We start from the raw sequence: 24,841 nt of genomic DNA, 5'->3' as shown, positions 1-24,841 counted from the left end.
GAAGAAGGGGTGCCAAGAACACGGAGCCAGACTCTGCTAGGTGGTGCCAACCACGGGGACATGGGAGGCAAGGGGCAGAAGCTGATGCCCAGGAAGTTCCACCTGAATACAAGGAAGAACGTCGTTGCTGTACGAGTGGCCACGCACTGGAACAGGCTGCCGAGACAGCTTGCGGAGTCTCCCTCACTGCAGAGATCCCAGACCCGTCTGGGCACCATCCTGCGCCATGTGCTCTGCGATGACCCTGCTCGAGAAGGGAGGTGGGACCAATGACCCGCCGTGCTCCCGTCCAACCTGACCCATCCTGTGCTTGATTCTGTGGGTGAGAGGGACACCGCGCCTCCGAGCGCTGCGGGAAGAGCTGCCGGGGCTTCCCCGGAGGAGCCGGGACAGCGCCGGGACGCCGCAGCCCAGCCCGGCCCCGGCTCCCGGCCGCCGCCATGGGGGGTGACGTCACCAGCCACGCCCCCGGCGCGCGGCGGGGGCGGGCTCAGCGGGGGCGTGGCCGGGGCGTGGCCTGGCGGCGAGGGCGTGGCCTGGCGGTGGCCGTGGCGTGAGGCGGCGGCAGCGCCATGTCGATGGAGGACCCCTTCTTCGTGGTGAAGGGGTGAGCGCTGCTCTCGGGGGGCTCCGGGGAACGGGGAGAGGAACGGCGAATGGGCCGGCGCCGTGTTGGGGCGCGGAGGGGGCGGGCACGGCCGCCCGGCAGCGCGTGAGGCCCGCGGAGCGGGGGGCGAGCGGCGGGCGGGGGTCTGTGTGGGGGGAAAATGGCGGCCGGGCCGCCCCGTGCTGCTGAGGGGCTGAGCGCGGGCGCCGGGGCCTGTCCGGCGGCCCGGCCCGGCGCGGGAGGCGCTGGGGTGAGGCGGGCAGGTGCCGGGCCGCTGCCGGGCCTCCCGGGCTCTGTGAGGGCCCCCGAGCCTTGGCTGCAGGTGCGGCTTGGGGACTGTGGGCAGAGCGGGGCTGGAGGCTCGTGGCTGGAGGCCGGGGTGACCGTGGGGAAAGGTGGAGAGGAGTAGGGACCAAGCTGTGGGACGAACAATGGCCATGAGAGGAAGCCTGCAGACAAGAGCCTGGGCGCAGGGAAATACCAGCTAAAGGTGGTCAGAGGAAAATGGTCATTAACAGGGTGAAAGAAGCTCTGTTGGAGCTACTGGAGAGGGTCCAGTGGCGGCCACAAAGATGATTTGGGGTCTGCAGCATCTCTCTAGTGAGGAGGGGCTGTGGGAGCTGGGCCTGTTTAGTCCAGAGAAGACTGAGAGGGGATCTCATCAGAGCATACAAATGTCTTGAAGGGGTGTCAAGGGTCCAGACTCTTTTCAGTGACAGGATGAGGAGCAGTGGCCATAAACTAAAGTACAAGAAGTTTTACCTCAGCGTGATGAGGAAGAACTTCTTTACAATGAGGGTGGCAGAGCACTGGAACAGCTGCCCAGGAAGGTCATGGAGTTTGCTGGAGACATTCCAAACCCATCTGGACATATCCCTGTGTTCCCTGCTCTAGGTGACCATGCCTTGACAGGGGGAGTGGACTGGATGATCCACAGAGGTCCCTTCCAACCCCAGCAATTCTGTGATTCTGTGAAAGCAGCTTGATCACTAAACACTACCCTGGGGCCACCTTCAGCTTGTGCTAGGGGCTGTCTTCTGCCCCATGTCACAGTGAAACAGCCCTGAGGAGCAGGAGAGGGGCTCCTACTGGGGCGTTTGGGAAAGCCATGTGAGAACAAAAACTGTGGGAGGGGATACTGGTGCAGCCAGGGAAAGCGAATCCCTCTACCAGGTTGAACTCATGCTCAGAGGAAGGTGTAGGAGTCGCCATGGGTGGGAAGCAAACGTCCTGTCAAACTTTCCAGAGATGTTCCCACAGCGTGCAGGGAAGGACAGGGAGGGGAAAGGGGATGTGGTGCCGCTCCCAGAGTTAATTATTACCTGGCAGCTCAGAGGGGCTGGTGGTGGTGGAGCCACCAGAGTTGCTATTAGTTTGCTTTCCTGGTGTCTGTAACGCCTCCCATCAGAGGATATCCAGCTCTGCTTTATATTCCTGCTGCTGGGGACTTCCACAAGTGTGTTCAGATGAAAAAAAAACCCAAACAAAACCGAAACTTGTGCTGGCAAGTAGAGGAATGAAGTTTTCCAGATCCTCAGTGCAGGCTGCTGACTTCAAGGCACTCAGTGTGGCAGACTCGGAGCCGTAGGAGTGCGAGAAGAGAAGGGACATGCATCAGAGTGCTGAGAACCTGTACCTTAGACAGCAGCTGGAGGACTTCAGGCCCCGGTGTAACTTAGAGAGCTGCAGTCCTGGCACCTCCGCAGGGTGTGGGCTCAGTTCATCTGTCCTGGGCCTCCCCTGCTTTCCTTCCCTGGGGTGAAACAAACATCCGACTGCTGTGTGCAAGCTCATGGTGGCCTCCTTTGACACCAGCACTGTCTGGTCTCGTCTCCGTTCCTCATCCCAGCTCCCCGTGAGCCTGGGGGAGCAGTTCACAGCTCGGCACCATAGAGTTTGTAAATGCAGATAACCACACTGAGAGTCTGTGACCCAAATTTACAAACCTGCTTGCCCCAAACCAGAGCTGTCAGCAGTGCCTTCCCCTGCTGTGAATGCACTCATCTCCAAAAGAGCTTAGAGTGGCAGAAAAAATTTGTGTTTCCTAAGCCAATGTAGCAGGGCTGTGTATTTTTTTAAATGCTGAATTAAAATAAACAGTGCTGCACTCAACAATCTGCCTGGCTGTGGTGTGGGGACAGTTCCTGTAACTCTGTGTGCCCTTGGGGTATCTTACATGTGTAGTTAAGGGCCTTGAGAGGAATGCAAAGCATGGATTGCCAAAGAGCTGCCTTGTTCAGACCCTCTGCCCTGGCTTGCCTGTGTGACACTCGGCAGCAGCTTCCCCTGAAGAAATAGGTCTCTTCATGAGCAACTTCGTGCTGCAGCAGGATACAGGATAGTCCAGCAGGGCAAATCCTTATTTTACAAAATAAACACGAAGTTGTTGGAAGGAAAGATGTTTGGGAGGAAGCTGTGGCATCCCTGCTCAGCTGGACACGGGACTGTCCCAGTGTCACTGCTGCAGAGCAGCTGATGATAATCCTTGGCTTCTCTTCACTCTCCCTGGCTGCAGGGAGGTGCAGAAAGCTGTGAACACTGCCCAGGGGCTCTTCCAGAGGTGGACAGAGCTCTTGCAAGATCCCTCCATTGCCACAAGAGAAGAAATCGACTGGACCACGAATGAGCTCAGGAACAACCTGCGGAGCATCGAGTGGGACCTGGAGGACTTGGATGAAACCATTAATATCCTTTCTGTGGTCCTTTGGAGGTAGTTGCAGTTCCTAAGTTGTACTAAATAGCTAAGTCCCAGTGCTCGTCACTCTTTGCAAAAATCAGGACTATTTGGGATTGAATTTTGCATTCACATGGGCTTTTCTCAAATTGAAAATGAGAAGTTAAGTCAAGGATTTTCCTTTTGCCTTTTTGTTTCCCTTTTTGCAAGGTATATTCTAAGATGCTTTGTTCTAGAAAGCCTATTGTGTTGTGTGAAACTGGATTTCTGCGGAGTCAGTTCATTCTCCAGGCTGGCTTCCAGAAATACTCCTTTTCCCTTGTGTTCGTCTGAGTGCTCCTGAAAACGCCGCGCGGCATCACAGAACCAAAAAAAACATGGGGAAGAGAAACCTTGCGCGTGTGCCTGCGCTGCGCGGTACATTCCTGCCGTGCCTGCTTTTCTGTCCAGTGTGCTGTGCTTTGCTAATCAAATTTAGGGAGCAGGCACAGCACCGTGGCCCCTTGGCACGCTCGGGGTTTGTGTATCCATGTGTGTACCCAACACCGCTTCCGGAGACTCCTTGACTCGGTGCCCAGGCATTGTTGAGGCAAACCCACGGAAATTCAACCTGGATGCCACAGAGCTGGGAATCCGGAAAGCCTTCATCACCAGCACACGGCAGGTGGTCAGGGTAAGGAACCTGGCCTTGGGGTCAGGGCCTGGGGAAGGCGGGGGAGGCATTAGGTGGTTAAAAAAGGAAAGCTTGTGGCCATTCTGTGGTGGACTGGAGAGCAGAGAATAAACCTGCTACCTGCTGAGTCTCAGGCTTGCTCCTCTTCCCCGTGCACTCCCTCCTGGAGCTGCCCAGAAGGGTTTGGAGGTGCAGGTGCCCCGTGGAATTCCCTCCTTTTATGCTGCTGACCCGTGAAGTCTTCACACTTCTCTGGCAACAGTGAGCTGGGAGCCTGTGGTAACTGGGGAGGAAGAGTGAAAACCCAGCTGCAACACAGGAGAGGCTGGAGTCTCCCTTCAGAGTTGAGGGAAATCACGACCATCCCGACCATTTGGAGCACTGGTTTTCAACAGCGGGGAGATCACGCTGAGCACTGACAGGTGGTTAAAGCCTGGTGTTATTGACACAGTGACTTCAACTTCCTACCCCTGCAAAATAGTCCAAACAACCACTAGATTTATTTTTAACTTGAGGAAGGTTTTTTTTTAGTTTAAGCTTACACTTGAGAAGCAAAAAGGGGATTTTAGCAACTTGGTGGCAATAAATACAGAAGAAACATCTTTCCAAAAGCTTCACTGCCTGGTAACAAGCTGCTAGTTAGGGAGTTTTCTGTCTATTAATAGCTACATTGAGTTTCTGCTGCCCCTCATGACTCTGATGTTCCTGCTCCACAGAATGCACTGGAGTGGCTGGCAGCAAGCCTGCTACCCTACCTGCAGTCCTGCGGTCTGGATGCAGTTCCTAAGGCTTGCTGCCTGGGAACTGATCCCAAAACCACGCTGGCCCCAGGTAGCAGGCATGTGCTTGCTGCATTGCCCTCGGTGTAGTCCACTCCCTAACAGGCAGGATCAGGCAAGCCTGCTCTCTGGTCCTCTTTCCCTGGCTCAAAAATGCTGGCTAATGGGTTTTGGAGCAGTCTCCCACTGGTAAATGAAATTTGTTAGTGGCCCTATGCAGCTGATTTTATGATGCGCTGCAGCATGTGCATTACCCAGTGACAATGAACCGAGTGGGTTGCGGTGCTCTTTGGTGATGTGTTGCACATCTCTGAACAGTAAAACACACCTGAATGCTCTGCTGGCATCAGAACTGTGCTGGTGGATCAGCCTCTGCCAGATCACGTTGACTACTTGCTAGTCTATGAAAACTAGGCTACGTTACATTGTGATGGGGAGCCTTCTGTGGTTACTGACCTTCTGCAGGAACTCCACAGCAAAAATTAATTGGTAGGAGAAAGCATAGGCACAGTCAGAGAGGATGGCCACAGGACAGGAAATCTACCTCATACTATAGAATATAAAAACAGATGCAGTTGGGAATAAAGCTCAGGGGGTTACAGGCTTCAGGGCTTTGACAAACGCTTCCTTACATTCTGTCAACAGGAACATCGGTTTATTATACAAATCGAAGTGTTTCTGGTTGTAGTGGAGCAAAATGAGTAGTAAATGAAGAATGTTTTCAAAATGTCCCATTGCTGTTGATTCCAGTATTAGTATAACAGTTAACTGCATTGAAACTTTCTACAGTAACTTTCCAGACTCTTTCAGTGTGGGTTTTCAAAGAACATCTCCCTTCCTTCACTCCCCCTTGTAGAAGCCTTGTTGGGTATAGACAGCCCTGTAGCATCCTGAACCTCGCTGTCACCTCAAATCCAATGCTCACATGCTGCTTCTTTCGTTGAACAAACAGGACATGAAGGATCAGATGTCAAACTCCTCCATGCAAGCACTGGCTGAAAGAAAAAACAGGCAGGTGAGAACCAGACACGGGCAATGTATATCTGCTACAATGTATATCCTGTCTCGAGTTCATTCCCTTACAAACCTCTGGTGTGGGAAGGGGCTTGCACGCTGCAGCCAAGCTGTGTTTGAGCCATGTCCATTTGGCTGCCCTGGGAGAGCTGGTTCTCACAGACACGTTGCTGCCAGCCTCTCCCAAGCCTGTCTCTCAGAGCAGTAAGTCAGCACTCACCATCTGTCTCTGTCTTCAGAGCTGGTTGTGTACAACTGTCAGCATTGCATCATCCCGTGGAAAGGGAAATCTCCCTCCTCCTCGGGGGGAACCGGCTCAGAATCCGTGTCAGTGAATGTAATCCTGCGCTCTGCTGGATTTGGGAGCCAAGATGGTGCAATATCCTTTCACGCAGCTGCTTCTCGTAATAGCCATGGAAGAAGATGGAAGAAGCTCAAGGAGTCTCGTGTTATCTGCACTTGTAATCTAAGGAATAGAAATTGATGCAGCTTGTGCTCCTTCCCAGCTGATGGGGACGCTAAAAGGAGATACTGGAGCTGACTTCCAGAGCCACTCCAGTAAACGTTGGTGTGTGCTTCATACAGTTAATTGTCTGTACTGCATCAGCCTTACCACATGTGGCAAAAACAACAAACTGAGAAGCACAGAGCTCATTCCTGAGCTTGTCACAGGGTTAATTGACGTGCTTGGCAAATAGTCATAGCAGCGAAGTCCCTGACACCCTTGCTCAAACAAGTCCATAGCTTTCCATGCAGTTTGGTGCTTTCCTTTGCATGAGGTTCCTGATAGCTGCAGGAGACCATATGGCCCAGCTCAGGCAGCGACATCTGGTCAGGAAAACTGACTTCCCCTTGCCGCCTTCCTCTCCCTTCCCAGCCCCTCGCCTTCCTTCCAGACTGCAAGGCTTGTGCTGGGTTTTGTGTTTGAGGGGCTGGCTAGCGGTGACCTGACCCTCACAGCCCAGGCTGGCAAACAGGCCCTTTCTATTGAAGCTGCAGGCAAAGCTAGTGCGCTGCATTAAATAAAAAGGAGCTGCCCTTGCCACAAACCGGAGGGACCAGGAGCTTGCTCAGTGTCTTGGGGGCAAAGCCAGATGTCCTGCTGGCTTCCTGCATGGTCAGTCTGTCAGCTTTCCTCACCCCTCCTTGGACCTTATAAGTCAGATGAACCGTGGAGACCGTCTTGTTTTCAGCCTGATAGAGCACCCTGGTCATTGTCTTGCTGTTCTTCACAAATACTCAGTTGTTCCCTCCTGCCCACAACCAGGAGCTGCGGAATGGTCTCGTTACAAGTCAGCCTGGCTTCCACACTGGAGGGCAGGGTCCCTAACCTGTCCCTAGTGCTGCAGGGTGCAGTTCCTCACCTGCAGGTCGTGTTCATTCTCCAGCGTCTGTAGCTTGGATTATTCCCCTTTTCAGGGACCAGACATATCTGGCTGGAAAGCCACACCTCTGCAGGCTTTGCACAAGCTTCTTTGTTCAGGTCATGGGGCAGGTAGCAAGAGTAACTTTGTGTGCTGGCAGCTGAAGTGCCTGCTGGAGGGATAGGCAGCCTGGATCATAGAACATAAGCATACAGCACTGCTCTGGTTATATATTGCATTATTTTACTGTCAGCTCAACTGGTTAAGTACTTTATCCAGACCCTCTTAAGCCCCTGTCATTAGCAGCAGAGTGCTCAGTTCGAGCTGTACATCTGTTAACACGATATATCCGGACACTTCCCATCTCACACGTCCTAGCACACAGTGCTGCCTCTTGAGCAGGCCTCTGCCAGTCCTTTGTGCTGCACAGGCCTCCTGCACGCACTGTCGGCTGCACTCCAGCTCTCCTGCTGCTGGAGAGGCATATCTGCAATCCCAGGCTGCAGAGACTTCCCAGGCTGGCATTTTGGCTCTGTGTTGGTTTAGTTCCTGACAGCACTTTGGCTGAGTAGCGACAGAGCAGGAGGAAAGGGATGCTGTGTGCATGTGTACACGAGTGTTGCCTTGTCTGCCTTCCCACCTCACCCTGTAGACGGGCTGTGAGCAGACACAAGGGTGTTGCTAAGAGCTCTCTGCATCTGTTCAGGCACTCCTGGGAGAGAGTGGGAGTCAGAGTTGGAGCTCTGGACCTGACAAATACAGCCGTCTGGACCGGCATCTGCAATTAGCAAATTCACACTTCATCGAGGAGCAGCAAGCTCAACAACAGGTAAGGCAGCTGGCACCACGCAGACTAAATAGCTTGCTTGCCAAATGGGTGCCAGGGGGACTGGAGTCTGGCTCCAGGAGCCTGACAGTCCTCCTCTTTGCTTGTGGCATGTATCTGTGCATGCATTTCCTGGGCAGCACAGCTTTGGATGATCTTGGCACAAAGTTTTTAACCCTGGAGGCGTGGGGCTTCTGCTGTGTTCAGGAGGCAGTCGGCACAATCTGGAAGATGTAGCACACTAAGCTCTAATAGTACAAGGATTGCTGAAATCCTTGGAGGAGTAGAAACACTGCAAAAAGAAAAGGGCCCGTTTCTCTTATGTAACTTCCCCTGGTTAAAAAATGTTTGCTGTTTGTGTGCATCTCCCACCAGAACAGGCTGGGAGCAGGAGCACGCGCCTGCTTCCTTTTCCTGCCTTTGTCACCATGAGATTAGTGAGAAAGCCTGTGTGAGGGCTTGGGAGAACTCCTGGTGAGGCACTTCCCAGCTGCACTTCCCAGCTGACAGGGGAGTTTGCCTGGAGAAGTGCCCAGGCCAGGCACAGACTGGAGAACTACAGGCAGTGACTCGGAGGTGGCAAACTCTGCTAAAGCTCCCGAGCCGTGATGTCACCTCGGCTTCCAGACACGTTTTACCTACTGACTCCAGGGAGATAAATAGCTTCAGAAATAGGTAACTAGGGTAAAGCTAATGCTTAGCGTGACTGTGCCCTGAAAATGACTTAAAACAGCAGCAGACTTATTCCTTTGGCCCATTTGGAGCCAGGCTGGCTATTTTTACCTGTAGAAGCTGCAACAGCTTGCGTTTAACCCCATGTTAGCTGCAGCACATTCCAGGTGTCATTTCCTAGGCACAGCATCATTGTGCCTCCCTGGCCATACCTGCTTACCTTCCCAAGGTTTCGATGACCAGCCCTTGGAGCTTTCCAAAGTCACGTTAGCTGTGCATGCAGCACGGATGAGCTGGATTTGCAGGGATGTCTGGAGGCTGCAGCCTGCTGTGCCATGTCATGGAGGCTTTCCTCTGGTTGTCACCTCTCTGGCATTTCTTAGGAACGCGGTCCTCATTCCTGGTGGCTTAGGTCTGAGCCCAGGCCTCACAGCTGATATTAGCCGAGCAGTGCATGCCTGTCCACTGGATGGGCTGGCTCCAACCCAGCTGCAGGCAGCAGATCTGTAATTGCCCGCTTCCCTTCTCTTTGGCCCCAGCTGATTGTGGAGCAGCAGGATGAGCAGTTGGAGCTGGTCTCTGGCAGCATCGGGGTGCTGAAGAACATGTCCCAGCGCATTGGCGGGGAGCTGGAGGAGCAAGCAGTGTAAGTGTGAGACATGGCGGCAAAAACCTGGCTGCAACATGGCTGAGTGTCCTCACACACCTATCTCTGCCTCTGGTAGAGCCTGGAATTCACTGGTCCCTCAGGCAGCCTCTCCCTGCCAGCCTGTGGAAAGCATTTTGTTCTGCAGTCTTCAAGGATTCAACTGCAACCTCCTTCATTTAGAAGCCTGCATCTAGGACAGGCTTATCTGCCACCTTACCTTTCTTCTTCTCCTTTTCACATGCTCCCCCTCAGGCAGCCAGCAGGTAAGGGAAGGAGGTGCTGTGCAGTGCAGATACTGGCCACTTCCCCACTCTGCAGGGTTTTGTGCTGCCCCTGGACAACTGCTGGGGCCAGGAGCTCTCAGCTCTGCCTTGCTGCCCTGGAACACACAGAGCTGCTCTTGATCACTAAAGTTAAAAATAACCCTCACCCACAAAAAGGGTTAAAGGGCAGCTTGCAAAGTCATTTTGCATCCATCCATTTACATATAAATTAGATTTCTTTCCCAGTTCTTGTCCTTTGCAAACAAGTTCCCAGTTGTGCAGGCTAACAGCCATGCTTCCAGAAAGGCTTGAAGGGTTCATGCCTAAAACCCTTCCTTGTTTGGCTGGTAGGAGTCTGGAGGGCCATGCCCCTTGTGATTTCATCTTTCATGGAGAGGAGGAACTTTAAACCCCCCCGCCGCCCCGTATGAAGTGCAGCATGAGAATCCTCTGCTCTCACAGAGGAGATTGGTGTGGCGTGTCTGTTTCTAGATTATCACACAAGACATCAGTGCTTGCTAGATTAGCTCATAACTACCACAGTGAGGTTTTTACAACTCCTTTTTCCCCACTGAATGAAGGTTTAACAAGTGCCCTGGCACTCCAAATGAAGGAGTCTGTCCTTTTAAATGCATTAAGCTTAAAAGTCCCACTGGCTGGAGACAATTGGATTGGTACCTTCACTCTGGATGTGCAATGGCATTCACAAAGCACGGATTCAGGAAGGCTTTCAGATTCATTACAGTCACTGTATGGAGGAAGTAAAAGAGTAACTTCCATGCAGAGCTTGAAAAGCACCTTAAAAGCAACCGCAGATCTCATTCCCACTTGATGCATGACTGAAACAAGATTTTTGTTTCAACTGCAAGCCGTGAACAAGAAAAGAGATTTAAAGTCCAAGCTGACACCTAGATCTAACCAGTCTCTGCTAATCACAGCTTATAAGTGAGACTTTCCTTTTGTAAGGAGGAAGCCCCCCCACTCCTCACCTTGCAGATGTGTGTAGAGTTCAGCCACAAACACACAGGGAGGATCAGTCTAGCAGGAATTCTGAGTTATTCCCACCAAAGCAGAGCTGCTGTTTCAGCAGGTTTTTTCCCTTCCCTTGGGTGCTTCCAGGAGAGGAGGCCACATTCATTTTGTCTGCCGAGGTGTGATACTCTGATCACTCACATCAGTGTTTTGATCCATGTGTGTGAGCGTGCTGCAAAGTCCCGAAGGGATGTGCTGACCAGTGCCCTGCTTCTGTGTCCTCAGGATGCTGGACGACTTCTCCCATGAGTTAGACAGCACTCAGTCGCGCCTTGATAATGTCATGAAGAAGCTCGCCAAAGTGTCTCACATGACGAGTGGTAGGTCCTGGGAAGTGGGATCCAGTCCTGGAAAGGGAGAGACAAGCCATTGGATCTTCAGGCCGGAACACTGTGCTCCCACCCAGCGGAGGGGAGGGAGCAGCTCTCAGCTCTTGAAAGAGGGGGAAAGCTTCCAAGCCCGGCAGCTGCTCCTGCCCAGGCACTGCTCTGCTGCCTGTCCCTTGCCTTTGTTTTATTTACAGATGCCTTTCTATTTATGCTGCTGCTGCTGGGAAAATCCCCCTCTAGCTGGTGGGAGGGGAAGCTTTGCAGCCTCCTGCTCTGCTGCAGTTTCCCGGGCTGCCTGTGGAACAAAAGCTGCCAAGGTGCCATAAACACCGGCCACCATGTGTGGCTTCCCCCGAACCAGAATGCCTGCAGCAATCCCCTTCCCAAATCCCACCTGCCCTCAGGCTGCTGGCGCCTGCAGGCTTGTTGTCGGTCACATCTCTCAGCTGGTAGAGGAAAGAGCTGAATTCTGTGCTGAACCCACAGAAAAGTCCTTATAAGGCTGTGCGTGAAGCCGGGGGCTGGCGGGGCGCCGCGGGCAGAGCAAACAGGAAGCCCGGCCTGCCTGCTGGGAAGTCCCGCGCTGCCGGCTGCCTTCGAGCCTGGCACTGCGCCCGGCCAGCGCCTCCTCCAGCACCCCTCTCCCTTAGGTGCTCAGTACCTTGGGAAGGCAGCAGCCAGTCAGGGGTAAAAGCATTCCTGCTCTGCAGGATTAGGCTGTCCGAGGGATTTATGAGGTGGTGGGAGCACAGCTCTAGAGAGACCACTTGGAGTACTGACAGTGCACTTTAGGTCACCAGTAGCTCAGCAGCAGCAGAGCCATGGGTGAACCCTGTGTCTCTGTCCTTTCCTCTGGGAAAAACCGTGGGCCTTCACAGAGTGTTTCTGAGTGTTGTGAAAGAGCATTTCTGCTGGCATCACATGTGCCAGGGAGGGTGGAGGGCTCTGAGGTAGCTGCTGGGCCTAGGAGTTGAGGGGGTGCCAGCAGCCCTGTCCCCACTGCTGCACCATCATCTCACAGGGGCAGACAGCGGCTCTCAGAGGTGATGTAGCATTGAGCCAATGATGTGTAAAGATGTCCAGGGAAACCTGATTCCTGGCCCTGTCCTCAGGGAAGCTGCCACAATCTCTTCCTGGCAGAGCTCCTCACGGCAGCTTTCACCGGATCCCTTCTTGTTCCTCTTGCAAACAGATTACTCCATGAATGAACAGCAAACACAGCAGCTCTCTGCTTGTTCCTCCCAATTGCTTTTGAGCCAGCTTTTCAAAGCTGTTTGAACTTGGTTGGGAAGAAGCCTCAGAATTCCCACAGCTGTTCCCAAACCCCAATGTATCCTGGAGGAGAATTCCTCACTGCAATATACAGCGCCACAGCCTTTCTCCCACAGGAACTTGTTTAGGCTTTTTACAGCTTAAGCTTGAATTTGGTTCCTAGCAGTACATGCAGAAAAATGCTCCCCCAATCTTCCTTCTCCACTAAAGCAGGAAGACTGACGTTTCCTTTTCTTTCCAGATCGACGGCAGTGGTGTGCAATTGTTGTCCTCTTCATCATCTTGCTAGTGGTGCTCATCCTAATTTTTGTTCTGTGATGACAAAAACTGAACTTCCTGGGACGCCCCCTCCCCGTCCCCTCGCCCCGGCAGTGCGGGGAAGTGAAACTCTCCCCGTTTCCGTCCGCCCACCGAGATCCCCGGCAGGAACACCCGCACCCAGCTCTCGCCATCCTCCTCCAAGGACTGCAGCTCGGCTTTGCCAGCATCTCCCCTGGCCCCGGGGAGAGGGGGGGAGGACTGGAGCTGCCTCCTCCTCCGTGCGATGCAATCTGGACCTGGGCTCCGGGCCTGGATCCAGGGAACTGGAGGGGGACCTGGCCCCCGCGCTTCCACCCGGTGCAGGTAGGAGCCGGTGGGATGCGGACACAGAGCAGCGAGCCCTGGGGAGGACGGGACAGGGGGGAGGAATTACTGAATTCACTGAGCATTACAGACTGCGTTGCCAGTGCCAGCCCCAAGCATTACCGGGAAGGGTGAAACCCCCCCAAGCCACGGCAAGGGAGGGCAGCCCTGGCCCTGCTCCCCCTGCGCCTCCCTGCCTCCTGTGGGCTGGCTCTGTGCCACCAGTTCACTGCCGAGAGAGCACAGTGAGTCCCAGCAGAGCTTTCCTACCCTCTACACCTGGGCAGAGGCAGAGCTGTAGGGTCTCGTGTCCTGCCATCGGCCACCGAGGCCCTGTCAGACACTCCAGAGCTTTAAACCTGGGGTGCTGCACGCCGAGCACTGGCAATCAGCCATGAGCCAGAGAGGGAGAGTCTTAAAAGCTTTTAAAATTGCCTCTCTCGTTATATAGGCCTCTAAAGCTCATTGACTGATGCTTTATTTGCCCTTGCATAACTGAGTCACTGCTTCTGTTTAACAGCTGCTTCCCTTTGGCAAGTGATTTGTCAGGTCTAAAATAACTTATTTTTTTTAAGGAAAAAAAAGACTTTAAAGATTTTTTTGATGACCATTCGAGCTACGTTCTCTGCGGGTGCACGACACGCATAATCAGAGGAGCAGTGCTCAGTGATGTATTTTAAGTGTATATGAACTTGTAAATAGGATGTCCTAATTTTTCCCCAACCACTATTTTTTGGACACCTCTGTTGTCAGCAACCAAAAGGCAGGAGATTCAAAGCTAGATCATGTTTCCATATTCCTTCCCAGTCCTTTTGTTACCTCCCAGTTGTTTGTCACTCGAGTTGTCTCAGCAGAGTTGGATTCCTTACAGGGAATGTAGAGTAGCCAGGCGGGCAATACCAAAAATGTGGTGAAAAAAGAAAGCTCACTTGGGCAGCGTGACCGGGGAGGAACAGGTGGAGGGGTCGTGCTGCACACACCGATTGTGGAATATGGGGTGACTCTTCAGGAAAGCAAAAACGGTTTCTTACTCCAGTCGGCTCCCATATTTTAAGTTGCAAACATGAAAAGACTCAGCACAGGCTGGCTTATGGCTCCCAGATGGGGCTGGGGGAGGAAGTTAATTGGCACTGACGCAAAGACTTCTGCTGAAATTGCAAATCACCCCCAAAATCATCTCCCCCGCCTTAGAATCTCACCACCAGACGGCTTTACCTCCGGGACTGAACACTCCTCCCCCCTGGCTTCGTGGCTCCGTCCAAGGTCTGCGTGGCCCTCCCCCCGTCCCTCCCGCAGGCGCTGGACGCGCAGCCGGCGGCTCTGTGCCTTCCGCAGCCGGGCAGGGCTGGACGGAGCCTCCCTGCCCGCCTGGGTGCTCCTCAGTAATGCACACCTGGTGCCTCGGCGCCCACCTGCACTCATGATTCCACAGTGGCTCCTTACCCTTGCAGAGCATCCCGTTTCTGGTTACGCTGCAGGGAGTAGGTGGCGTCTGCTTTCCAAGGCCGGCTGTGGCAGTGCCTGCACCGCTCCGTGCAGGAGCGTCTCCCCAGGAGCGTGGGTCTGGGCAGGGAGCAGGGCTCGCTGCCAGCCGGTGTTTGCACACCTCTGATCCCCGCGTTACTTACAGCGTGGTTGTGCATCCTTTGGGAACGACGCCCATGCAGCACCGCTCCTTTGGTAGTCCAGGAGGCGGCCCAGCTGCTGGCATCACCACAAGCCACCCAAGTGTCTCTGGTCCCTTCCCCTGTGTACATTTGCTTTTCTGTCGCTGGTGGTGCCCCTCCCTTTAACACTAAATAAAGGTGCAGCAGCGCAGATCTCGGGTCCTTCTTGCCCGACTCTTGCTCCTGGGGCAAGCTCGGGGTTTCCTGGCACCACAGAGTGGGAAAAGCTCTCCCACCAGCATTTGCCAGGCATTACCCTCCTGGCTTTTGAGGCATAAGCAGCATCTGCAGTTTCTGGGGTCACCTCAGCATTGTGGGCTGCTGTGCCCAGACGTGGGGTTGCTGCAGCAGCTGTACCCAGATGTGGGGCACCACCGTGCAGAGGGCAGCCATTGCTGCCATGCCATCGCTGCTGGAGAGACCCATTCCACGCATGTGTTTTGCCTTCCATGGCTGGAAAAAAGAACCCCTCAAATTCCCCAAGGAGGCCTGCAGGTGGCTGAGCCCCCCCATCTGCCTGCCCAGGGCCCCGCCAGCACCACAACACGGTCAGGAGGTGGCTGGTGGAGCAGCAGGGGCATGGGAAAACACGTAGCAAAGGCCCCACGCCAGCAAGCACCACCCCAGCCCCTCCATGCCACAAGCCAAGGGCACTGTTTTGTTATTGCAGAGATGTATTTTTGGGTTTTAGTTTGAAATAATTTAAAATAACCCCAGCAGCCCTCCAGCACAGGGTGGCAGTGCTGGCAGGGAGCCTTCTGTCTCCTGGAGTCAGGGAGATGGGGTGTCCCTGTGCTGGTCACCCCAGTGCCCAGCGGGACAGACCCACCCAGCTCTGTCGGGGCCAGGCTGTCCCCTGTCCCCCACACTTGGGCAGCTCCTGGAGACTCTGGAGGGTCCTTGGTCCCACACTCTCTCCCAGGGGGCCAAGGAGAGCCACCTGTCCCCACTGCAGTGGATCCGGGCAGGTCCTGGCACTGCGAGGCAGCTTGGTTGGTCCATGCCGTGCTATTCTGCAGCATCCTGGGACATCCTCCTCCCGCCAGGCTCTGCAGGAGCCGTGCCAGGGCTACCGTGGCGCCGGGCGGTGCCGGAGCACGCGGAGGGACAGGGTGTCGGCCTGGAGCAGCAGCTCGCGGATGCGGGCCAGCCCCAGCCCTGAGACGGCCGCGCCGTTGACCTGCAGGATCTCGTCCCCCACGCCCAGGAGCCCCGCGTAGAGCTTGGCTGTGCCGGCATCCGCCATCTCCTGCACATAGACACCTGCGGAGGGAACAGGGATGGCTGAGGGCCCTTCCTGCCCCTGGGGTGCCCAGGGACTGCACAGAAACCTGTGAGAAACAGCCTTGAGCATGGGCTGCGTGTCTCAAGCCAGGTGCTGATGGACACGCAGGACTGTGGCCAAAGCCACGTGTGACAGCATCCCCCCACCTGCCATCACCTCTGGGGCTCAGCAGCCATGGAGCAACCCCACCCACCCATGCCCAAGCTCGCTCCTGGGGTGGGACAAGAGCCACTGTGGAGGGACTGTGCTGCACCAAAGCTTTGGGATGATCCCACAGTACCTGTGTCGGGCCGGCCGTGCCCGGAGGTGACAGAGAACCCAAAGGCGCCATGGGGGGGTCGCTGCAGCTCCAGCTGGCTGGTGCCATCAGGGAAGACCTCGACCACGCGCCCCACTGCGCGCAGCTGGACGGGCGCCCCGATGTCCTCCACACTCAGCGAGCGCTGCGGCCCTGAGCCCCCCTTCCTGTAGGGAGAGGGAACATGGGTGAGTGGGGATGGGAAGCTGCTGGAGACCAGGTGATGCAGCCCCTGGCTACACCAAGCAACCACAACACCCCAAAACGGCCTTCCCAGGCACAGCAGGAACGTGCTGGGCCCCATCCTACCTGTCAGCCGTGGTCTGGGGCAGGAGGTAGGCGCTGGCACGGGGTGCCTTGCCCAGTTGGGAGTGCAGGGTCTGGATAGAGGCGGCTTTTTGGGGCTGGCAGAAGGGTGACACCTGGGGAAAAGCACCTGGCTGAGATGGGGACAAACTGCAGCACCACAGTGCTTCACCCACTGATGTGCCAAGGGAGAGGAGGAAATTTGGGCATCCCACCCCTCTGAAGAACTCCCCAACTCACTGCTGAGGAGGAACAAGCATGTCTGCTCTTCCACTACCCCCCTCTCTCCCTCCTTCCCCCTTCCACTTCCCACTTGGCTCTGGGCTTTTCAAACCCAGCAGGTTTGGGGTGGCACATGCCCCCATGCCCCTCCAGGACCGCCCGAGCCATAAATCCATATTCAGGAATACTTCATCCCAGCCCAGCATCCCTTCTCTAGTGCCACCCCCATCTCCCTGTGGGCACCCCCCGCATGGGGCGATGTCTGAGCTCACCAGCTGCAGGGACTGCAGGGACGGGGACTTCTTGACACCAGGACCACCCAGCGGGGAGCCGCCGGGGGCCGGGAGCTGCTCCATGCTGTAGCAGCGGAAGCGGCCCAGGCGCTGCTTGGTGCTCTGGCTCAGGCTGCACAGGAGCTTTTTCAGCCCTGACGCTGAAGCGCTGCTGCCCTTACGGCTCACTGGCCGCCCCGGCTCCCTGGGTGGAGAGGGATGGTAGTCACTCACCACGCGTCTGGGGCAGCAGCGGGACCGGCAGCTGCCGCTGAGCTGCGGGTGCATCCTGCCCTCGCCTTGGCAGCCCTGAGAGCTGCAGCACGGTGAGATCAGGGGCAGCCGCCTCCCCGCAGCAGGGACCCAGCACACACAAGTTTGTCACTACCCAAAGCGACCCGAAGGGCTCCCTCCCCGTTTGCCCCATTATTTCAGGGGTGTAACGCCTCTCAAAACTCCCCTGCTTTGCCCCAAGGGATCACATCCTGGAAATGGGCTCAAAGGACCCAGCATTACCTCACAACTCTCCTGCCGGGCTGAGACACGCAGTGCCAGGCACAGGGCCGGCAGGATCGCACTTGGAAAGCCCCAGGACAGCTGATTTTCCCCCAAAGGGGAGAACCCGACACCAGCAGAACACCTCTGTCACATTTGCTGCAACACCCCTGGCAGAACCAGATGCGGGGAAACGCAGCTCCCCCAAACCCACAGCAACATATGGGCGCATTGTAACCCATTTTGTGGTTTCTGGGAGGTTTTTGGAGCCAGGGAGCTCAACCCAGGAGCATCCTGCAGTGCCCAGGAGGGATGCTCAGGGCTCCACGGTTTGGGATGCCGCGGCCCCTCGTGCTCACTCACCCGTGCGCCGCGCTCCCGGCCGGGTGCGGCTTCTGCTGCGCTCCCGGCGTCCCGGCAGCTTCCCCGGCGGGACGAGCAGCCTCCGGGGGCACGGGGGTGACGGGGCTGGCAGCGGGGTGTGGCAGCGCTCCTGGAACCACAGCGGGACAGTCACGCGCCTGCTTCACTGGGACCCCCCCCAGCACGCCACGCGTGGGCCTCACCTCTGGCCATCCCCGGGGCGTCCTGCCCGTGGGTGTTGTTGCAGTTGTTGGTGGACAAGGCACGGAGGGGGCTCCCCGGGAGCCACCTGGGGCTGCAGGGACCCCGCCGCTCGCCCGGCCCCGCCGTGCCCCCGGGCTGGGGTGGGGCGGCGCTGCCTGCCTCCGGCTCCGGGCCCCGGGCGCCTTGGCTCGACGCCTGGCGGCTGCTGCTGGAGAGCAGCGCTTTCCTGCAAGGCACCTGGGAGCAGGCCTTCTTGGTAGGAGGGGGAGCAGGGACGTGGGTGCCTGGAATGGGGGTGCTGGTCCTCAGCTGCGGGGAAGGCTCCGGGGGCTCACTGGGCTGCTGCGGGGGACGAGCAGTGTCTCCCACTCCCTTGCTGCCCCCGAGATGCCGATGGGGTTCCCCATCTTCCCGGCTGCTGGTTCTTCCCGGTGGTGGGGGGCAAATGGCCCCCGTTTGCTTCGTGGCACCACCCGAGTCCTCGTTATTGGGGCCACTGCTGGCCACACACATCCCCTTCCTAGCCCTTGCCTCTGGCTGCGGGGCAGCACGGGGAGTTCTGTGGCCGCGAGTCCTGGGGTCCCGGTGCCCCTGCAGGTGGGGGCTGCGGGGTCTGGCCTCCTCGCTGTCCGTCCGGCAGCCGTCGGAGGTGTCGGTGCTCTCCAGGGCCGAGTCCACTTCGTCAACGTAGGTGATGTCCCCGATGTAGGTCTCCTTGATCTTCTCGGTGTGGATGCGCTGCCGGGAGGGCAGGATCCACAGCGGGGACCCTCCGGGACCCAGAGGCCTGATTTTAGGCTCTGTCTGGGCAGCGCTCGGCCCCCTGCCATCTCCTGGGACGCTTCTTTGTGCCGCAGGGCTACTTCTGGCCACGTCGGGGGCAGCTTGCGTGTCCGTGCCCCGGCCGGCGGCAGCACCGAGGAAGGAGCCGCAGGTGCTGCACTTGCCCCCGACCACGAGGTCGCCACTGCGGGCTTTGGGCTGGCCAGCCCCATCCCCCGGCTGCCTGTTGCCGGCCGGCTCCGGCGAGGGGAGCGCCGAGCCCAGCGCCCGCCGGTGCCGCAGCTGCAGCCGCTCCAGGTACCGCACCTCGGCGTCCCGGGCCGACTCGTCCTCGAAGCGGACGCGGGACGGGGACGGTCCCCGCGGCCGCTGCGGCCGCCCGCAGCTCGACTCCCCGCTGGACGAGTCGCTCAGGCTCCCGCCGTCCCGCGGGGCGACGCTCGGCCTCCCGCTGGGCTCCCTGCCATGGGGACAGACAGACGGACGCAGGCGAGCTGCAGGGACTGCCCGGCAACCCTGGGAAAGCAGGGCGGGAGAGGGAAAACCCAATGCAAAAGATGGGGCAAGGAGGAAAGTCCGCCCGGTGCTCCCTGTCTGCGTACAGCCCCGCTTCCCTCCAGCCCGGCGCTGGAATCCGGAGAGGCTGCGGCACCTCCCTGCTACCACGGCTCGACCTCCATCGCCCCTTCCCTGCCCCGAGGTGTGTGGTTAATCATTCCAGGAACACCACATCGCACATGACCCGGCACACATGGCGAGATGCCGCTGTGGTGCAGCCGCCAGCAGCGAGTTCCCCCAGGAAAACATTCCCCATCAGCTGCGAAACGCCATCCTCCCACCCTTAATACTTCCATAAAACACAATTAACTAAACACCTCCCAGACATTGTGCCGCAAAGAGGTCGGGCGGGGGATGCCCCTGCACCCAGGGTCCGCGGCTGCACCGCGCACGCAGAGGGTCGGTCCCGGCTCCACACGCGTGCCTGCACACATGTGCGCGCTCCGGATGCGTCCCAAACCCGGCTGCAGCCCTGGGAACACCGCGGGGGCAGGAAGGCGGCACTGACCTGGGGCGCGGGGCGGCGGCGGGGAGGAGGAGGATGTCGTGGCTGGCGCGCAGGGGGTTCGTCCGAGCCTTCATGCGGGCGCGCTGCAGCAGCTGCTTGGCCTGCTCGTGCCGCGGGCTCAGCTCGAGCTCCTGCCCGGCGACAAAGGCCCTGCAGCCCCGCAGCGGGGAGGGGGATTAGGAAAAAATAACAGGGATTAGACGTGGTTTAACAGTGACGACGAGGCTGCTCTGCCCAGGGAAAACGGGGCTCAGCCGCCATTCATGGGCGGGCTGGCGGCCGCGCCGGGGGACGGCCGGGCGGGCACCCCTCACCCCCGGCGCCAGGTGAGACTTTAGGGGCAGGCTCAGCACCCACACAGCTCGGGCGCAGGCTCAGCGGAGGCAGTGCTTCGTGCCACGGGCATCCCGGAGGTGGACAGGGAAACTGAGGCAGGCACTACTTCCCATCCTCAGCGGTGTGAATCCCGCAGCGGTGGGGAGGCAGGTAGGTTTGGGATGACCCCCTGCCCTGATTGTCTTGCCTTCCCTTCCTTGCAGGGGGTCTTCCCCCGCACCCCCAGCCCACTCTGACTGCAGGGCGGGGGACATGTCAGCTCTCCCTGCTGCAGCACTGCCTTCCCGCTTGGCCATGGCCCTAATCCTCCTGATTAAAATAATCAGCTCAGGCAGTCTCTTCGGGAAGCCTGGCCTTAACCTCTTCAGTGCAGGATGGTGGGCACATACTGCCCTCCCAGCAGCACCATGGGGCGCCCAGGCTTCCCCCAGGCTTTGGCTGCCCGGCTCAGAGGAAGTGCAGCATCCCCAGCTCTCTCTGCCTTGCACCCCCCATCACTGATCCAGCTGCCAGAGCAGAGCAGAGCAGAGCCAGTGACCACAATACTGGAGGGGGACCTTTCCCCACTCGCTGTTTTACCCCATGCAGGCCCCAGCCTCTCACCGGCCCATCCCACCTCCTTAGTTTTAGTCCATACCTCTAAGGTTTTTCATTAGTCCAACGAGATTACACACACCTGCCGCCTTGATCCTCTTAAGCACCTGGAGCAAATTTCTGTCCCATCCTCTTCCCCAGCTCCCTTCCTGCCCTGGCATCCTTGCAGGGACCCCCTGTGCCTAGACACCACGTGGACACCCAGCTCCTGTCCCTTCTCACAGCAAAGCATCGCCGGAGCCCAGCCACGCTCCCTCACCAGCCGCCCCACAGCCCTTCCCTAGAGCTGCTTCTCAGAGTGCATTTAAAATACAAGACTGGGGAGCAGGAAAGAGGGAAATGTCCATTTCTGCCACACTGAGGCTGACTTACCTGCAGCCCTCCACGTCCTGCAGTGAAACCCCCGAGTCCCAGTCCCCATCGCTCACTGGCATCTCTGAAATGCAGGACAGGGAAAGCATTAGCCTGGTTGGATGGCAGGCCCCGTCCTGGCCTCCCCTCTTGGCAGCACCCCCCATATATCCCATCCCAACACCCTCTGCAGGGCTCTCCCACATGTTTGGCTCTGGGAGATCCCAAAGGAGTGGAACGTGGGGCAACAGCACCTGGCTGTAGGTGTGGGACTGTGGGGATGGGGCCACAGGGTCCTTGGGGCAGATGCTATCAAAGGAGAAATTAATTCTCTCCTCTGGCAGCAGCTTGCAAAGGGACAGGGACACCCACAGACCTGGTGTGTCCCAGAAACTGAGTCTCCTGCTCTTGCTTTTAGCAGTGAAATTCCTCACCAGGACACCAGAAGGGACTGCCTGCTATCATCCAGAGCATCTCGTGGGCATCTCCTACATCCCGGTTAAGGGGATAGGGCATGAAGCCTTGGGGTGTGAGGCAGCAGGGAGCTGCACCAGCAGCGTTGGAGGCTGGAGGATGGCCCTGAGGACTCCCGTCATCCCAAAGGTCTTCCCTCCCAGTTCCCCCAGCTGTCCTGAAAGAGCCACCACCTTCCCAAAATACACACCGGGTGCAGCAAGGCCCAGCACCTCCTGCAGCAGCCGCCGGTTCCTCTCCACCCGTTCGGCCAGCGAGAGCCTCTCCCAGCTCTCCGCCGAGGGAGGGGACGCCGAGGGATGTCCCCGGTCCCGCAGCGGAGCTCGTGCCTCTTCACCCGGGGAGGGTCTCTCATGGAGGGAGGCAGAGCGCCAGGACCTGCTGCCCTTGTCCGGGGGGAGCTCGGGGCCTCCCGGCGCATCTCCCCTGGGTGCCGGCACCCGCCAGAGCCCCGGGGTGCCGGTGCGGGGCGCCGGGGGGCTGCCGGGCTCCCCTCCATCCAGCAGCCCGTCCGTCAGGTAGGTCCGGAGCTGAGCCCGCGGCTCCACCGCCGCCGCCTCCGCCCCCGGCTTCCCCCGCCGGGGCCGCGGCTTCCTGGGCGAGGGGCGCTCGGGGGCAGCTGCGGGGGTCCCCGGCCGCCCGCCCCGCTTCTCCTTCAGCGCCTTCACCTTGCCCTCCAGGACGGCGTGGGGGCCGCGGGCGGCCTCGGGGCGCTCCAGCGGGGCAGGGCTCCGGCCGCCGCTCTGGATGTGCTGCTTGGGGGGCCGCGGCAGGCGCCGCGCCTCAGCGGGAGGGCTCCCCTCCATGAGGCCTGCAGGGACAAAACCCAGGGCATGACCCCTGCACTGCCCGCGGCCTGCCCAGCACCCACCCTGGTGCCTCCCCAAAGGGCATCACCCCGCCTGCCCTCGGGGACAAATGCTCGCAGTGCCACCGGCGTGCGCCTGGGGAGGAAGGGGACAGGGAGGTGACACAGCACGAGGCCACCCAGAGCACCGACACTGTGCCAGCAGGAGGAGTGGGGCAGCCGTGCGGGAACGGGGGGAATGGGGCAGCAATGGGGGGTCGGTGGTTCCCCAAAGCGGGTGGCCAGGGGCTGGGCAAGAGCGCGGGTGCCCGCCCACCCCGTTCCAGGTGCCCTGGGGCACTCAGAAAGAAGACCCGCAGGAAGCTGGCACTTTCTGAGCTAAACCAGGGCCCCAAACCTCCGCAGAACAGAAATCCCTCCCGGCGACAACTCGCCGAGGGTGCCACCAGACAGACGCCAGCCCCTGCTCCGCCCCGGCCCCCGGGGTCACACGTGGCACTCGTCCTGCGCCAGCCTCGTGGTCCCGGAGGCACCCGAGTGCCGCTGCCCTCCTGCACCCCGCCGGGAGCTTCCTGTCCCCGCCGATACCCCTGGAGGAGCCTCCCCCGTGGCCGGAGCTGCAGGAGCATCCCCGTGACCCCCCGGCTCCCCTCACTGCCCGGGGCTGAGTGGGACGGGGCCACGGGCGGGATGCGAGGGCTGTCCTTACCCCCGGAGCAGCATCGGGAGAGGGCTGGGAAGGAGGAGAAGAAAGCGGAAGAGGGGAAGGAAGCAGGGGAGGGAAAAAGAGAAATTAAAAAAAAAAAAAAAACGGCCAAACCAGCAAATCCCGGCCCCTCCAGCCGAGCCCGAGCTCAGCCGCTTGGCTGGGCTGTGGGGCCGTGGCTGGCCCTGCCTCCCGCCCCGGCCTCCTCCGCCTCCTCCTCCTCCTCCTCCTCGCGCACCCCGCGCCGGGGCACCCGGCCAAAGCCGGCCCCGGACCGCCCGGTCCCCGCACGGCCACGGCACCGCGGCCACCGCCACATGGGGACACGGGGGAGACCCCGCGCTGCCACCCAGGGAACTCCGCGGGAGGGGAACCCCAGGACGGAGGGATCCCGGGGGCCTTGGCCCGCTCTCAGGAATGTCCTTTGTCTGGGCTGCGGGCTGGGACGGCGGCGGAGCGGAGCCGGGCCCCCTCCCCGGCTGCCGCGGGGGCCGTCCCGCACCGGCGGGATGGGGACGGTGCTTCGGGGCCGGGGGGATTTCTCCAACAGCAAAACCTGCCGGCTCTCAGCACCCTCCTGTGAGCATCACACGTTTGCAGCTGTGCTAAATTCTCCTGCTTTCCCGGAGGCCAAATCCTGCCTGGACCCACGGCAGGCCAGGGCCGTGGCAGGAGGACGGAGGGAGCCGAGCTCGGTGCATCCATACCCATCCCTCCCCTAAACCCGGCCGGCGACACGTGCCTGCTCCCCACGCACCACAACCCCCCATCCTGCCCCGCCAGGCCCCACCACGCAGGACCAGGGGCCCGAGTGGGCAGCGCTTACCTGGAGGTGCCAGGGCTGCGGTCCCCGGGGGCACGAGGGGTCTGAGGGGGCCCGGGGCGTCCCGGCCCTGCTCCGGCTGCTGCTTTAAGCTGTGCCTTTTGATATTCGTGATTGGTTTCATAATCCCGATCAAAAGGAAATCACCAGGATTATGAAATTGTTTTAATCCTCCTGGCTCTGGCCGCACCGGCCCCTGCCAGCACGAGCAGTAAGAAATCACTTTTATCTTCTTAAAATGTCCCTGGCCACCCCGGGCACCCAACACAGCCAAACGCGAGCCCAAGGGCTTCCTTCCCCCCAGCACTGGGGTCCAACCTCCCCTGCGGCACCAGAACCGTCCTTACCTGCATCCCATTCCACAAAGGGATCCTGGCTCCTTTGCCTGGGCTGTGGAGGTGACACGTGCCTGGGAGATGTCCCCATCGAGCTGGGGTGAGGTGCCAAAGCAAGGGCAGCAGGAGGGCTCCTGCCACCAGCCAGGGAATGCCAGCAGCCAGGGAATGCCAGCAGGGAGCCGTGGCTGGGATTAAACCTCCGGGAAGCGGCTGCTGTGAGCAGCAACAGGCTTAGAGTGATTTCAGGGCGCTGGGCTCTCTTCTGGAGGGAGATTGATTGCAAGAGACGATGAAGAGATTTAAAGAGCAAAATGAAAGCACAGACCCCAAACAACCCGGGGCTGGGCTGGTCAGCCACTGTGCTGGCAGGACAACACCTCGGACTGGAGATCAGCTGGAGAAAGGCCACCAAAGGCTCCCAGAAGGACCACGAGCCTTTGGCCAGTACAGCACAGGCTGGGCAGGAGGTTTCCTCCAGCATCAGCCCTTGGCATTTTGGGTGTGAGCCCCTCCTGCCCACCTCCAACCCCTCCTCAGACATCTCCCTCCTCCAAGCACCTCCACCTCCTCCCAGGACATGGATGTCCTCCACCTCCACCTCCAGCCACCAGCGACATCCCACAGCTCCCAAGAGAGCAAGAGCAGCGGAGGCCAATGCTCCCTGGGTGGCTG

The 24,841-nt window shown here is 58.8% G+C and overlaps 2 protein-coding genes and 1 long non-coding RNA gene across 5 annotated transcripts; 1 reads left to right on the top strand and 2 right to left on the bottom strand.

The window, feature by feature from the left end:
• Window positions 1-512: 512 nt before the first annotated feature.
• Window positions 513-14,598, top strand: STX6 (syntaxin 6). The gene is made up of 8 exons (XM_042033926.1): window positions 513-607; window positions 3,123-3,292; window positions 3,860-3,954; window positions 5,686-5,748; window positions 7,818-7,940; window positions 9,149-9,255; window positions 10,779-10,873; window positions 12,396-14,598. The coding sequence occupies exons 1-8, from the start codon at window positions 573-575 to the stop codon at window positions 12,470-12,472; spliced, it is 765 nt and encodes a 254-aa protein (XP_041889860.1). The 5' UTR covers window positions 513-572; the 3' UTR covers window positions 12,473-14,598.
• Window positions 5,367-10,779, bottom strand: LOC121667361. Its single transcript, XR_006017039.1, has 2 exons — window positions 10,511-10,779; window positions 5,367-9,637 (listed from the first exon to the last, which is right to left on the bottom strand). It is a non-coding gene; the product is annotated as an uncharacterized LOC121667361 (long non-coding RNA).
• Window positions 14,599-15,098: 500 nt separating the features above from the next.
• On the bottom strand, window positions 15,099-24,710 carry KIAA1614 (KIAA1614 ortholog). Of its 3 annotated transcripts, none has more exons than XM_042033921.1 (10): window positions 24,179-24,710; window positions 21,685-22,305; window positions 21,042-21,105; window positions 19,740-19,889; window positions 17,890-19,133; window positions 17,687-17,816; window positions 16,829-17,033; window positions 16,338-16,450; window positions 16,011-16,195; window positions 15,099-15,708 (listed from the first exon to the last, which is right to left on the bottom strand). In XM_042033921.1, exons 1-10 carry the CDS (start codon window positions 24,708-24,710, stop codon window positions 15,515-15,517), a joined length of 3,438 nt encoding a protein of 1,145 aa, XP_041889855.1. In that variant the 3' UTR covers window positions 15,099-15,514. The 3 variants fall into 3 exon arrangements, with proteins under 3 accessions (XP_041889855.1, XP_041889856.1, XP_041889857.1); XM_042033922.1 differs by having other exon boundaries at window positions 23,835-24,460; XM_042033923.1 differs by lacking the exon at window positions 24,179-24,710 and adding an exon at window positions 23,012-23,193.
• Between the last annotated feature and the right edge of the window lie 131 nt (window positions 24,711-24,841).

Source organism: Corvus kubaryi, unplaced genomic scaffold (assembly GCF_017639235.1).
Source record: "Corvus kubaryi isolate FWS band 111438036 unplaced genomic scaffold, C.kubaryi_AGA036_p1.0 37361, whole genome shotgun sequence".
Lineage (NCBI taxonomy): Eukaryota > Metazoa > Chordata > Aves > Passeriformes > Corvidae > Corvus > Corvus kubaryi.
Note: the sequence above shows the minus strand (reverse complement) of the source record. Positions and strands in the feature narration are given on the sequence as shown.